The sequence below is a fragment of the Aotus nancymaae genome, unplaced genomic scaffold (genome assembly GCF_030222135.1).
Source record: "Aotus nancymaae isolate 86718 unplaced genomic scaffold, 86718_ANA_hifiasm-v0.15.2.pri h1tg000025l, whole genome shotgun sequence".
NCBI lineage: Eukaryota > Metazoa > Chordata > Mammalia > Primates > Aotidae > Aotus > Aotus nancymaae.
In genome coordinates, this window is record NW_026988438.1 from 35485096 (window position 1) to 35498383 (window position 13288).

The 13288-nt window shown below is 48.8% G+C and overlaps 1 protein-coding gene across 3 annotated transcripts in view; it reads left to right on the top strand.

Moving 5' to 3' along the window:
• Window positions 1-13288, top strand: part of GSDME (gasdermin E) — a 64284-nt gene that overhangs the window by 44515 nt on the left and 6481 nt on the right. For all 3 annotated transcript variants that reach the window (XM_021670158.2, XM_064380539.1, XM_021670157.2), the window contains exons 6-9: window positions 4370-4534; window positions 6599-6726; window positions 8521-8713; window positions 12109-12182. In XM_021670158.2, the coding sequence (XP_021525833.2) occupies window positions 4370-4534; window positions 6599-6726; window positions 8521-8713; window positions 12109-12182 (560 nt within the window). The remainder of the gene's footprint in view (window positions 1-4369; window positions 4535-6598; window positions 6727-8520; window positions 8714-12108; window positions 12183-13288) is intronic.

Here is a 13288-nt window from a genome sequence, read left to right on the forward strand (position 1 = left end):
AGACGGGGTTTCACTGTGTTAGCCAGGATGGTCTGGATCTCCTGACCTCATGATCCGCCCACATCGGCCTCCCAAAGTGCTGGGATTACCCACACCTGGTCACGTTTTTTTAATCCACTCGTCCATCAGCAGACATTTACGTTATTTCCGTATCTTGGCTGTATTGAAGGATGCATCACTTCTGTTAGGCCTTCTGAAATCTTGGCGCACACTGTAGAATGCCCATGAGTGCTCTGCGGACCCTTAGATGGCGGGGACCCAGGCCCGGGCTGCCACTCTAGGCTGTGGTCCCCATGCGAGCCTCTTCCTGTTTGTCCCAGGAGGTGACCAGACCCTCCCGTGCTGCAGCCCTGTTGGGGAGGCCCCCCTCCTCAGATGAGGTTTGAAAGAGCCTTGTCTGGCAGGGCTCTCCTGTTTGCATTTCAATTTCAAGGCTTTTATCTTTTCTGGCTCCTGCTGTCTTTGAAAATAAACTCCTCTTTGTGCTGCTAAGAAGAGGTACCCTGGGGATATCTCGGCCTTCCCTTGGCTCCTTCCCGCCCTGGCCTGGGAGGCGGCTCCGTGGCTCCTTCCTGCCGTGGCTTGGTGGTCAGGCCGACGTTCCGGGTGACTCACTGCCTGGTTTTAAACCAGTTCTGCTATTTCTTTTCTTTTTTTTGCCCATCCATCTGTTTTCTGATGCTCTTGCTACAGAATGTTCTGATATAGCTTCATAGACATAAACCTGCGGTGGCTGGAAGGGCCCTTGAGAAGACATGCCTGCCCACTTTCGCTACCTTCCTGGTGGGATTGCATTTGACAGGGATCCTGGTCGTCGTTTGAAACCTTGAAGGGAGGCAGACTCCATCTGCATCCCGGCCAGGTGCTTCAGCCATGCCAGCTGCAGTGAGACCCCTTTCTTCACCCACAGCTCCCCTCTGAGGAGACACTTAGGGCCATTTGGAAGCACCCTGCCATCCTCTGGACCTTTCGCCTTGCACTTTTAGACAGCTTGGCCTTTGCTAGCGTCCTTCAGCACCAACTTCCAGTTGGATTCCTTGTGGATGTGAACCTGTGTTTCCCACGCTGCACCTAATCTGTGCATATCTCCCCACTGGCCCTAACACCATCTCCCTGCTTCCCCACCTCGCTTTCCTTAAAGACAAGGCCTCACTCTGTGAGCTAGGCTGGAGTGCAGTGGCGCGATCATAGCTCACTGCAACCTTGATCTCTGGGCTGAAGTGATCCTCCTGCCTTGGCTCCCAGGCAGCTGGGACTACAGGGGTGTGCTGCTGCGCCCAGCTCTGCCACAGACTCGTAAGTGGCTACTCTGATTCTTTCCTGTCTGTTCCATCCTAGCAGTGTAACTAATGGGATTGTTTTAAAATTAAAATCTGATCACTTCACTCACCTGCTCAGACACCCTTCTGTGGCTCTCTTTGTCCCCAGAATGCAGTTTGCACCGTGTCACACCTCATGGGCCAGCCCCGGCATGGGTCTCCCGCCTTCCCTCTGCTCACCAGCACCACTTGCCCCATGATCTCACTGAGGTCTGGGGCATGCCGTGCCCCGTCTCACCCCCAGGCCTGTTGCGCCTCTCTCTGGGCGTGCTCCCGCCTCTTTCACTCCTGTGCCACCATCAGATGGCTGCTTAGATGCTGCTTCAGCTGAGAAGCCTTTTCTGGTCGTCCTTCCCTGTAATGGGGTTCAGGACATGCAACCCTGAGATATTTTAAAGTGAAGGTATTTGAAAAGGTGACAGAAGCAGAAAGGTCACTGTGACTTTTCCCTGATGCTTCTCTGTGTAGCAGGTCATAAAACCTCAGAAGGATCTTCCAGTTTTCCCCTGACGCAGGTTACACACCCTCAGGGGAGAGGTGCTCTCCCTCTACCTGGAGGAAAGGAGCAGTCTTCTCTCCCGGCACGGGACACAGAGAGGCGAAAAGACAGGCCTTGCTGAGTTCCTGGATGAATGGCCATTCCATCATATGCTCTGTCCTGCCATATTTCTCTAGCACTGTTCCTCAAACTTAGCATAAAAGTACTCAGGTTTAACTATTTTTTTCACATGTTCATTTTCTTATGAAGGCTTCCATGTCATGTAAAACTGCTATTCAGTAAACCCGCATGCTTTTCCTCTTGTTAGTCTGTCTGTTGTGATAGGGGCTTCAGCCATGAACCTAGGATAAGCAGGAGGAGAGATGTTTTTCCTTCCCTCCCTCCACTGGCCACTCTGGCCTCAGCCCAGTCAAGCCCCGTCCCCACTCTGACCATGCTCATCAACGCCTGACTGTAGTCCTTTGTATCTGTGGCTGTGAGCATGGGGTCTCGTGTAGGGAGGCATCATTGCATATTTACTGGCTGGCTGGTAAATGAAGGAATTTAATTGGTAGTGTCCTCAGGGAGCTGTGCATGGGTGAAGGCGAGACTGTGGTTGGTGCTGAGGATTCCTAAAATGCCAGTTGGTTCCACATTATTTTGGGGACCTCGTGGGGCTTCCAGCAGGATTTGAGGCTGTGTGAATGGTCAAGGCTCCTGTCCTCAGGGAACAAAGTCATGACCTACATGCTGGTTCACACTTCTGCACCCCAGTGGCTAAGCACCAAGTGTGGAGGAGCAGGGGCACCCTGAATGCTGGTGAGTGTGGGCCAGTTGGGTAGAGCCAGGGACTGTTCCTTTTGTCTCTAGACAGCCATTCTTCTTTTCTTTTCCATTCTGTCTTTATGAGCACCATTAATGCCCACAAGCAAATGAAACTGTGTGCTAATATCATGCCTTCCACATTGCAGCACATACTGGACCCAGCCACATTTTTATTCCATACCCTTTGCCTATGTACACAAGTTAGTGAATAGATGCATAAGGAGAACCCTAATTCTTGAGCTCACCACTGTTTCTGCTTAGCAAGGACATAAAAACTTTCATTTTTATCTACACCTTAGATACCTTAGCTGGATTCTCAAATGTGGAAGTGTTTGAGAAAACATTGCTTTCTTTGCCCTTTTTTTTTTTTGAGACAGGGTCTCGCTCTGTTGCCCATGGAGTGCAGTGGTGCGACATTGGCTCACTGCAACCTCTGCCTCCAGGGCTCAACGGATCCTCCTCCCTTAGCCTCCAGAGTAGCTGGGATTACAGGCATTTGTGACCATGCCTACCTCATTTTAAAATACTTTGTAGAGGAAGGATCTCGATATGTTGCTGGTCTCAAACTCCTGAGCTCAAGCAATCTGCCTGCCTCAGCCTCTCAAAGTGTTGGCATTACAGGCGTGAGCCACCATGCCTGGCCCTTTTCATTATTTAAAAGACTTTTTGTTGCCTGGCGTGGTGGCTCATACCTGTAATCCCAGCACTTTGGCAGGCTGAGGCAGGTGGATCAGTTGAGGTAAGCCTGGCCAACATGGTGAAACCGTGTCTCTACTAAAAATAAAAAAAATAAGCGTGGCAGCACGTGCCTGTAATCCCAGCTACTTGGGAGGCTGAGACAGGAGAATTGCTTGAACCCTGAAAACGGAGGTTGCAGTAAGCCGAGATCTTACCATTGGACTCCAGCCTAGATGATAGAGCGAGACTCTGTCTCGAGAAACAAAAACAAAAAACCTTTTTATTATGGACATTTCCCACATGTTCAGAAGTAGAGATGATGATATAGTGAGCTCCCGTGTGCCCGCCCATCCAGCGTCAGTGACTAGGGCAGTTCGTGTTCAGCCATAACGTCGCCATCTCCTTCCTCTCCTGCTGGATTATTCGGAAGCACATCCTAGGCGTGACATTGTTTCATCTATAAATATCTCAGTAGCTTGAAATGATAAGGCTTTTGAAAAACTACTAGTTTTGCCTTTACAGAAATAGATTCATAGAGAATGTACTCTTTTGTGTCTGCCATTTTTCCCTCAACATGTTTGTGAAATTCATTAATTGCACACATCAGTATTTCATTTTTTATTGCTGTGTATTATTCTGTATATTAACACAGAAATGTTAAGGTTCCTTAAACATATAATCACGTAACTACGTGGCCACCTGAGCATACCGGCAATACTTTTTAAATATCAGTCTTCAGATTTTCCTAGTTGTTTGATGCATGTCAGATTTCATTTGTTTGGAAGCAGTTTGTTCAAATCGGGGTAAAGTAATACTTCCAGTGTTTTAAAGATGGCATCTTGTCTGTTCAGAGAATACATATTAGAGAGCTTTAGGTAATAACAACCGTTTCTTTATTTGTTGGAAGTGGCTGGGCTTTTGGTCAAGCAATATAATGTGTGTAGGAATGAAATTTTCTGGAGAAGATGGCTGGGTCTCCTGCCTCACTCTGAGTTAGGTCTAAGATGTGCCATCAAGGCTGGGCTGACCTTGTCCTGAACCTAACTTGTCCTTTTCTCCTGCACTGCAGAATTCTGCCTTCTCCAAGGGAAGGAAAGTGGCTTCGAGAACAAGAGGAGAATTGACTCTGTCTACCTGGACCCCCTGGTCTTTCGAGAGTTTGCATTCATAGACATGCCAGATGCTGGGCATGGGATATCTTCCCAGGATGGGACATTAAGTGTTTTAAAGCAAGGTATTGCCAGCAGGGCAGGCATAGGAAGTTGAGGGCCAACTGAGCCCTGTATCCCAAGAGGTGGTGTGGCCTTCAGCACCAGTGACCCCTCAGTGACTCATGGAAAACCTATGAGAAGAGGTGATGCCTCCGAGGCCCAGTCCACTCAGCAGGACTCACCTCGGTTGGATCTTAAGGAGCCCCGGGTTGTGGGTGCTGTATTTTAGGAAGGGTGGGGAGAATGAGCCTCCATGGGGCAGGGGTCAGAGACTGAGGAGTGAGGCAGTCGGGGGCTTGGCATTTTTCTTTCATTGTAAGCACAGAAGCCCTGTTGACTACTAAGAATAGCTCATCAGCCACGAGGATGGAGAACCCAAGTTTTGCATCTGTTTCATTATATTCTGGGCTTCATTGCCGAGACAAGCAATGCTTTGTCAACCTTGCAAAATGCTCTCTTGGAGGCTCTTTATCCACATGGCATGGGCCACATGGTGCCCAAGAGGAAGAGGGGCCGTGCCCAGGATGTGCCTGTAGCAATTCCTTTTGCTCCTCACAGCATATTGTGCTTTAAAAAGCTGGTTTATTTTGTGGGGGGCGGGGTGTGGGGGTGCCGTGCATAGTAGGAGAAGATGGGCAAGGAAGAGGGGAAACAAATGGGTGAGGGCTTCGCACAGAGAGCTAGGAGCTGCGCAGAGTGCTCTGGCTTGGACAGTGAGCAAGAAGCCCTGGTGATGACATCCGTGGAGCTTTGATGGGTCCCAAACCAGGGGATGCTTTTGTTTTGTAGCAAAAATGTCAATATTTGAAGAAATGACAACAAAGGCCTAATTTTAACATATGGCTTTCCTATCCTCGTTTTTTTTGCCATGGGTAAGTGGATACAATTTTCAGCTGGCACTTAAAGGATGTCATTGTGAACCACAGAACAGTGGCCTTGCAGCCCCTGGGGAGCCAAAGGTCATCCCACGCTGCAGCATCCTTCTGTCCTCCCACAGGCTCACCCTTCGCATGGGCCATTCTGGTCAGCCTGGGTGCAGTGGGAGCTGGGTGTGCCAGGCAGCAGGAGGAGGGTGGGGGCTGCCTGGTCTTTGTACCCTCAGAGACTGGACTGACCAGGACAGCTTCTTAGGCTGGGACTGGCAAAGGCAGTCGTGTGTATAGCAGTTTTGGAATATGTTGGTTCCTGATGTTCTGTGTTCCCCTGTGTGGGGCTTTGTACAACTGCTTGTTGGAATTCTCCATCCTCATGGGGGGTACATTCTTGTATTAGTGTGCATCCCTGCATAGGAAACGTTTATCACATCTTTAAAAACAAAGTCTCCACTAGACTTAATTTACAGGAAGCTTCTGAGTATCTTAAACACACACACACACACACACACACACACACACACACACACAGAGAGAGAGAGAGAGAGAGAGAGAGAGGAGAGAGAGAGAGGAAAAGAGATTCTAAGGGGAGAGGCCCCTAAGCATCCAGCAGAGGCAGCAGCCTCGGGGAGCTCAGTGCTCAGCTTGAGGATGCGTGAGGAAGCGGAGGATGAAAAAGGTAGAATAGCCGTGCTTGCCCTGAAGATAGGGTGCTAGCCCCTTTAAAAATGGGCATTAAATATTAAAGGATAGAAAATCTGCAATGTACTATAAGAAAGGACATGAAAAATAATGTATTTTGGAATTTCTATGGCTCTAAAGCATCGTAAAAGTACTGACTTATGTTTAGTAATTCAGCTTTGATAATTTACTTCCAGAGAAATCATGCTAAAGAGGACTTTAAATAACTTTTCCAGAAAATAATTGATTAGACTTAATTAAGGATTTAGTGAGTTATCAGAGAAGAGTGAAGCTTGAAATCCAAAACTGGGCGTGTGTGTCTCTCTCTCTCTTCCCCCCACCCTTTGGTTATTGAAAAATATGCAGGGTGGTGTGTAATTTGATGTTTATTTCTGAGTTCCATGACTGACTGTGCAGCTGGGAATATCCATGAAAGAACTGATGACGATTAGCTATAAAAAGCAGAAGTTGCGGTGGGACGTCGCGAGATGCGCATCGCGGGTCATGAGACTTGGGTGTTCTTTGTTTTCACAGCGACCCCGCTCCTGGAGAGGAATTTCCATCCCTTTGTGGAGCTGCCAGAGCCACAACAGACAGCTTTGAGCGACATCTTCCAGGCGGTCCTGTTTGATGATGAACTACTCATGGTCCTGGAACCAGTGGTGAGAACTGAGACATCTCAAGGCAGTCAGTGTTTTCTGGGGTTTTCTGGAACAGGAGACAGGCTAGACCTCCTGGGGCAAGGCTTTGAGGCAGGATGGAATTGTTAAATGTCTCCCCACCTCCTTTTCACTCTACAGCTGTCTCTTTTCTTTCTGCCTCATGGGTCCTGGGTTTTCTAAGTGCAGACAAGTAGGTGGCTTCAGGGGCAGAGGGAAGTGTTAGTTTCCTAGGGCTGCCTCAACAAATTACCACAAACCTGAGGGCTTAAAAAACCAAAAATTTATTTTCTCATAGTTTTGGAGGCCCGAAGTCCAAAATCTAGGTGCCTGCAGGGCCACGCTCCCTGCAGAGGATCTAGGAGAGAATTCTGCCTTGTCTCCTCCAGCTGCCAACAGCTCCTCGTGTTCCTCGGCTTGTGGCAGCAGCACTCCAGTCTCTGCTGTCTCCACACGGGCTTCCCCTCTGTGTCTCTGTGTCTCTTCCTTTACTGTCTCTTATGAAGAGACCATCATTGGGTTTAGGGCGCAGCCGGCTCTAGGATGGTCTCATTTTGACTTCCTTACTTTAATTACATCTGCAAAGATGAAGGTCACATTCCTGGGTTCCAGGTGACATGTGTGTTGGGGGGCCACTACGCAGACTAATGCAAGGGGGCCGTGTGGCAGAATCTAGCAAGTCAACCTGTTCCATTCAGAAGAGAAATAAATAGGCTTTGCATTGTTCTGTTTTGCAGCAGAAGGATTTCCTGGGGAGGTCAAGTTCCTTAGCTCTTAGTTGTGAAAACAGTGAGAGCCACACAAGCTGCCAACCCTCCCGCCACCCAGATTCTGTGTCCTCCTTCCCTGAAGGCTGAGGCTTTATAAACCTGATTTTGACTATAGTTTTGTTTTCTGTTCTTTTGTTTTTCTATTATATTATGCAGGGAGTTTGAATAACTGATTTAATGCTTCATGGTTTCCAGGGAAGTGTTCGCATTATTTTTTCCTCTTGAAATTAGATTGTGCTGAAAGAGCCTGGTTATCAGTGATGGAACCTGTTATTGAAATAGTCCCACAGCCCAGGCCATTTGCATTCTAGAGGGTGGGGAGCTCAGCCCCAGGGAGAACACAGTGTTTTGAAAAGCCCATTGACTTCTACTTCCGAAAATAACTTCTTCTAAGAGGAAAATGTCAGGCCAGCACCCTGTGGAGAGAGCCTCAGCTACCCTGTCAGATGCTGGAGAAACAAGCTGCCCGGATGGGAGCAGGGGCGGGGTCAGGTTGTCAGATGACTGGATCTGGACACCAAGGCTGTGGGTGGTGCAGATCTGGCAGGGTGGTCCGACCTGGCTCTCTAGCAGGGTCGCCTCACTCCACAGCGGGCCCTGTGGGGATGGACACAGCTGCCCAGTGTCCGGTGGGAACATGGCTAGGAGCTGGAGCACCAAGTTTAACACTTGAGAACCAAGAAGGGACGATGTTTGTACATCACCCTTCCCAGTTCTGTGTATAACCACTTGTTTCTGGTCCCTGGCACTACCCGACAGACCCTGCCCTGCCCTGGAAGGTTCTATGCCACAGTTCCAGCAAGTACGTCCCCCACCCTCGTGGGCCAGGTTCAGCTTACTGTCCCTTCAGTGACATGTAGCCCCACGGATTAGCAATTTCTGAACGTAGAGGAGAGCTGTGTGTAGTGTTTTCCTTAAGGGAAGGGCAAGGGCCGGGGCTTGTGTGTCTGGTGAGGCGAGGCTCAGGCTGTGGCGCTTGGTCTCCAGCTGTGTCTTGACCATCCCCCTTCTTCTCCCTGCCCTACAGTGTGATGACGTGGTCAGCGGCCTCTCGCCCCCACTGGTGGTGCTCGGGGAGCTGACGCCCCGGCAGCAGCAGGACCTCATGGCCTTCCTGCAACTGGTGGGGTGCAGCTTACAGCGTGAGTGTCCAGGCCCTGAGGATGCGGGCAGCAAGCGGCTCTTTACGACGGCCTACTTCTTGGTCAGTGCCCTCGCAGGTAAGGAGAAAAGAAGGGAATGGTTGCTGCCACTTTAAAATTGCTTTGCCTACTGTCTATGCTTCTGGGGACATGCGGATGGTAACTGTGGAGGATTTGGTACATGCAGGTCCCTCCCTTTTGGTACAGGGAGGGTAAGAGGTGGAAGGTTGATGGGAAACCTCAGACTCGAGAGTGAAGGAGGCCTTTCTGTCCGGCACAAGCTTCCTACTCTCCCGGAGGGCCACAGCAGTACGTCCAGGGCTGTGGGTGGTGTGTGCCCCGTTGCCAACAAAAGCAAGCGTCTCCCTGACAGCCTGTGGTTCACATGGGAGCCCTGGCAGAGCTGAGTGGCAGCAACTTTAATTTGGCAACTGGTCTACCCCAGCGTTTCAGTGCTTCTGATCTTCTTCTTTGCAAACTTGTTATTCCCCACCCTGCAAGCCCCTGTCTGGGGCAAGGGGGCCGCAGAGAGTATCCAACCATCTAAGGTACCAGGCTGGGAGGCAGAGCTGTGGCTGGGCCCAGCTCCACAGCTTCTTCACTGGTCCTGAAATGGCCTCCCAGGGGAGTGGCCATCCAGTTACTGTGGAGCAGTCTCTGCCACCTCTGTACTACTCCCATCCAGAACTCACCATGCCAGAGCGCCTGTCAGGAGATGGGCATCCTTCGTGAGGAAGCTGGGCTTCCTTTTACCTCTCAGAAAAGCCAGCTGTGGCAAACCAGTCCCCACAGCTTCCCTGTGTGGTGATATTAGTCAGGACACTTAGTTTCTGATACATTCAGGGTTCCTCCCCAGCATCACACAGACCCAGTAAGCTTTAGTGTTTAAACAGTTAATCTGAGAAAATGCCTCTCCCAACTCTGTGCTGATAAATACATGCTGTCTTGTTCCAACTCATGGATGAAAGTTTTGACTGGTAAGCTGGAACAGGACATAGGATAGAGCCCTGTAGAACTCCACTAGAAACTTTTTCCCAGTGTTAACATCAGGGTATGAGTGTCTTTCAATATAGGCATTCTGTCAGGAGCTAACAGAGCCAGAGTTCTCCAACTTGTGAGACGCCTTTTCCTCATATACCCCATTACTTACTTCAGCATTTCTGTCAGTAGGCTGGATCAGTGATATCAAATAGGTAACACAGGGCCAGCATCATGAATGCACCACAGTCTCTTCTACTCCCTGAGCCTAGACACAGCATCAAATTCTCTGCAACTGGCTGGGTGTGGTGACCTACATCTGTGATCCTAGTGCTTTGGGAGGCTGAGGTGGGACGATCACTTGAATCCAGGAGTTCAAGACCAGCCTAGGCAACGTTGCAAGACCTCATCTGTACAAAAAATAAATTAGCCAGGCATGGTGGTGTGTACCTGTAGTCCCAGCTATTTGAGAGGCTGTGGAGAATCGTTTGAACTCAGGAATTCAAGGCTGCAGTGAACTTTGATCATGTCACTGCAGTCCAGCTTGGATGACAGAGTAAAACCCTGTCTCCGAAAAAAAGAAAAAATCTCCCCAAGCTTGCACACAGGCAGCAGGCCACTCACAGTTGACACATAATGTGAGACAGACTTACTGTTTCTGAATTGGAAGCTCAGAAGTAGTGAAATCTTGAGACTGTCAGCTGCACCTAAAGTTTTCAACCAATCCTGCCCTTTTTTATTTTTCTGAACTGTGATCTCATTTGTATGTCAGTCCCAGCGGAAGCCAGGCTGGCGTAAAGCCCTTCCATTTGTGCTCTTGCTAATCCTCAGCCCTTCTGAGTTGATTTTGTTTCCTCTTAGATAGTATAATCTTCTCTCCTTAGAATCTCCTTAGAAGTGCTTGGAATAGAAAATGGGGTCTTCTTAGGTCCTTACACTAGTTTTTGGTTTTCTAATAGCTGTTTTCAGCACTTCAGTCCCACATGTGACCTGTCTCCTGGAACACTTCCTCCACCACTTTGTAACCTTAAGCAAGTCCCAAGCTCCGAACTCCTTGGATCCCATTAGTAAAACAGAATTGGTATATGGAAGAGCAACCAAAACAATTCATTTCAGTTCAAGAAACATTTAACAAGCTTACACCATGTTATAGGCACTGCTAGGTACTGAGGTAGGAGAAAATATCAAGTCCTGGCCCTCCAGGAAATCAGTTAAGTAGTAAAATTAGTGGGTAAGCTCAGTAACTTAGATGCTGTCCTTTCATTCCTGTGCCCCTGGCAGCTAGTGTACCATGCTCAAGATAGCGGCTAAATGAGTAATATGGGACTTGGGTATTTCCAAGAATAAGGGATGAGGATGATGGTTTCCTGGCACCCAGGAGCCACCCTGGAAAGTGAAGGCAGGGCAGCAATGGCAGATGAGATGGCTGTGGACAGGGGCTCAGCTGGATACGCTAGGCCACTTATACTTTCTGTCTTTGTCTTCCTGCTTTGGGGTAAGCGCCTACTTGAGAAGCTGTTCAGACAAATGCACATACATTTGAATATCGCATCAGGTTCTCCGGCAGGATCATCCCCCTGAATGCTGCCCCACCCCCTTAACACCCTACACCCTCTCTTGGGAATGAGCAGTCCTCTGTTGCACTCTCTGGGTCACACCTCAGCAACACACTGCCTTTCACAAATAAGGCTGCTAAACCATGGCAGGAACAACTCAGTTCCTCAGCAGTCCCTCGGCTACTTGATTCAGCAGGTGACTCATTCATTTTTGCCTTTTTAGCTCAAAGGTTGTACCCTCAAGGGATTGTGGTCCTTTTAGGAACTGTATCTGTTTTTCCCTGGGTGGTGTTTAATATCCACTTTGAACAACACTGACCTGGCTTTCCTTTCCCTGGGGCTTGGCAAGGGCCCTTCTGGTGCAGCCCCTGGCCTGGCACAGCTCTGCTCCAAACTCTCTGCTGTTGCTGCTGTTGGCCTCAGGCCACACTGCATTGATCAAGCTACACTGCATTTTCCTCCCCAAAATGATTAGTGACAAGGGTAGAGCCCTTTATAGTTTACATATTATTCTGACATACGCAAAAAAGAAAACAACTATGGTAAATGAGGAAACTGAGGCTCAGAGAGGTATACCTAAGGCTGCAGCCTGAATGTGTGGAGGGGCTCAAACGTCACTCTTCTGTCACCAGATTGCAGGGTCTACTTTTCCACGCTGATTCCCCTCGGAGTCTGTGCATTTCTTTCCATTTGGTAAATTGAATATCAAGGAGTATCCTCTGGTGGAATGCAGAGCTGGCAGCTGGGTTCCTACATCTGTTTTCTCTAAGGTCTTTTCTGCCCATTTAGCACCAATTCACTCACTCAACAACTGCTGAGTACCTCCCCTGCCTGGCTGGCAGGAAAGTACTAAAATATAAGTTAGGTGCCATCAGAGGCTGGCTCTGTTCCCATGAACTTGTTTTTATGGACGGTGACTGTGATTTTTATCTCCTGCAGAAATGCCAGATAATGCAGCAGCTCTGTTGGGCACGTGCTACAAACTCCAGATCATTCCCACACTGTGCCACTTGGTAAGTAACCTCCCAGATGGGACCTTAGAATGGATAGGAATGGGGAAATGATGATGGGGTAGACATCCAACAGCTGATAAAACACCTCTAGGACTTCTCATCCACAACAGCTCTTCAAGGTAGATTAAATAAGTACTGTTATTAACCCCACTTTTATACACATCCCACCCCATGGGAAGACTGAGACCCAGAGGGACATGATTTGTCCAAACAACTTGTTAGCAGGGCAAGGACCCCATCCTTGTCTTCAGACTCTAAATCTTATACTTTTCCCATTGTTTGGAGATAATTTTGGCCAAGGCTTGGTGTTACATTGCAAGAAAGGGACCTGACACCATGTTATTTGCAGTGGCAGTTCTGTGCTGAGAGTGGCTTGATTGAGCTCTGCAGCAGATTCGCCAGGAAGGTATCCAAAACTGACTTGTCCCAGGGAGACATAGCTTCTTTTAGCCTCTTTTAGGAATATCATTAGCTTGGTGCCCTCTGGAAATGTCATTGTAAGAGCAAGAGTCAGGTAATGATGAGCTTAGCCCTTGAGAGTCAAGGTTAAGCTTTTCCTTTTTAAATTATAGATTGGGCCATTAGTATAAAGAACCACCACTAGGTTGACCTGAAACCACCCTGCTGGGGCAGCCAGTTTTGTGTAGCTTCTGCAGGTGCTGCTCAGCCTGGGGCAGAGGAGCTGAGCACACATGGTCTGATTACTTTAAGGCCTAATTACTAAAGTCCAAGGCCCAAGCTCTCTCAGAGCTCTGTTGTCAGATTTGGGAAGCAGGTATTGGGATAGAAGACTGCCTAGATAGGACCCTGACATTTGGTATACATCTACTCTGGGGACACTGTGCAATGTGGTTGGTGCCTTTATGCATAGCAAAGACATTAGAAGACTATGCAGCATGGTGCCATTCCAAGGAGCAGATCAGGTATCACTCACAACTAAAAAATTCCACAGGCCCAGAGGAACCTGCATTCTTACACACTGACTGCAAAAATGGGACGTGAAAACGTGCCAGCATGTGTCCTGGGACAGCTGAGGGTAAAGGCTGGTGGCACAGTCTGGTTATGGAAACAATACTTATTATTCTAATTGTATGCAATGATGAGCA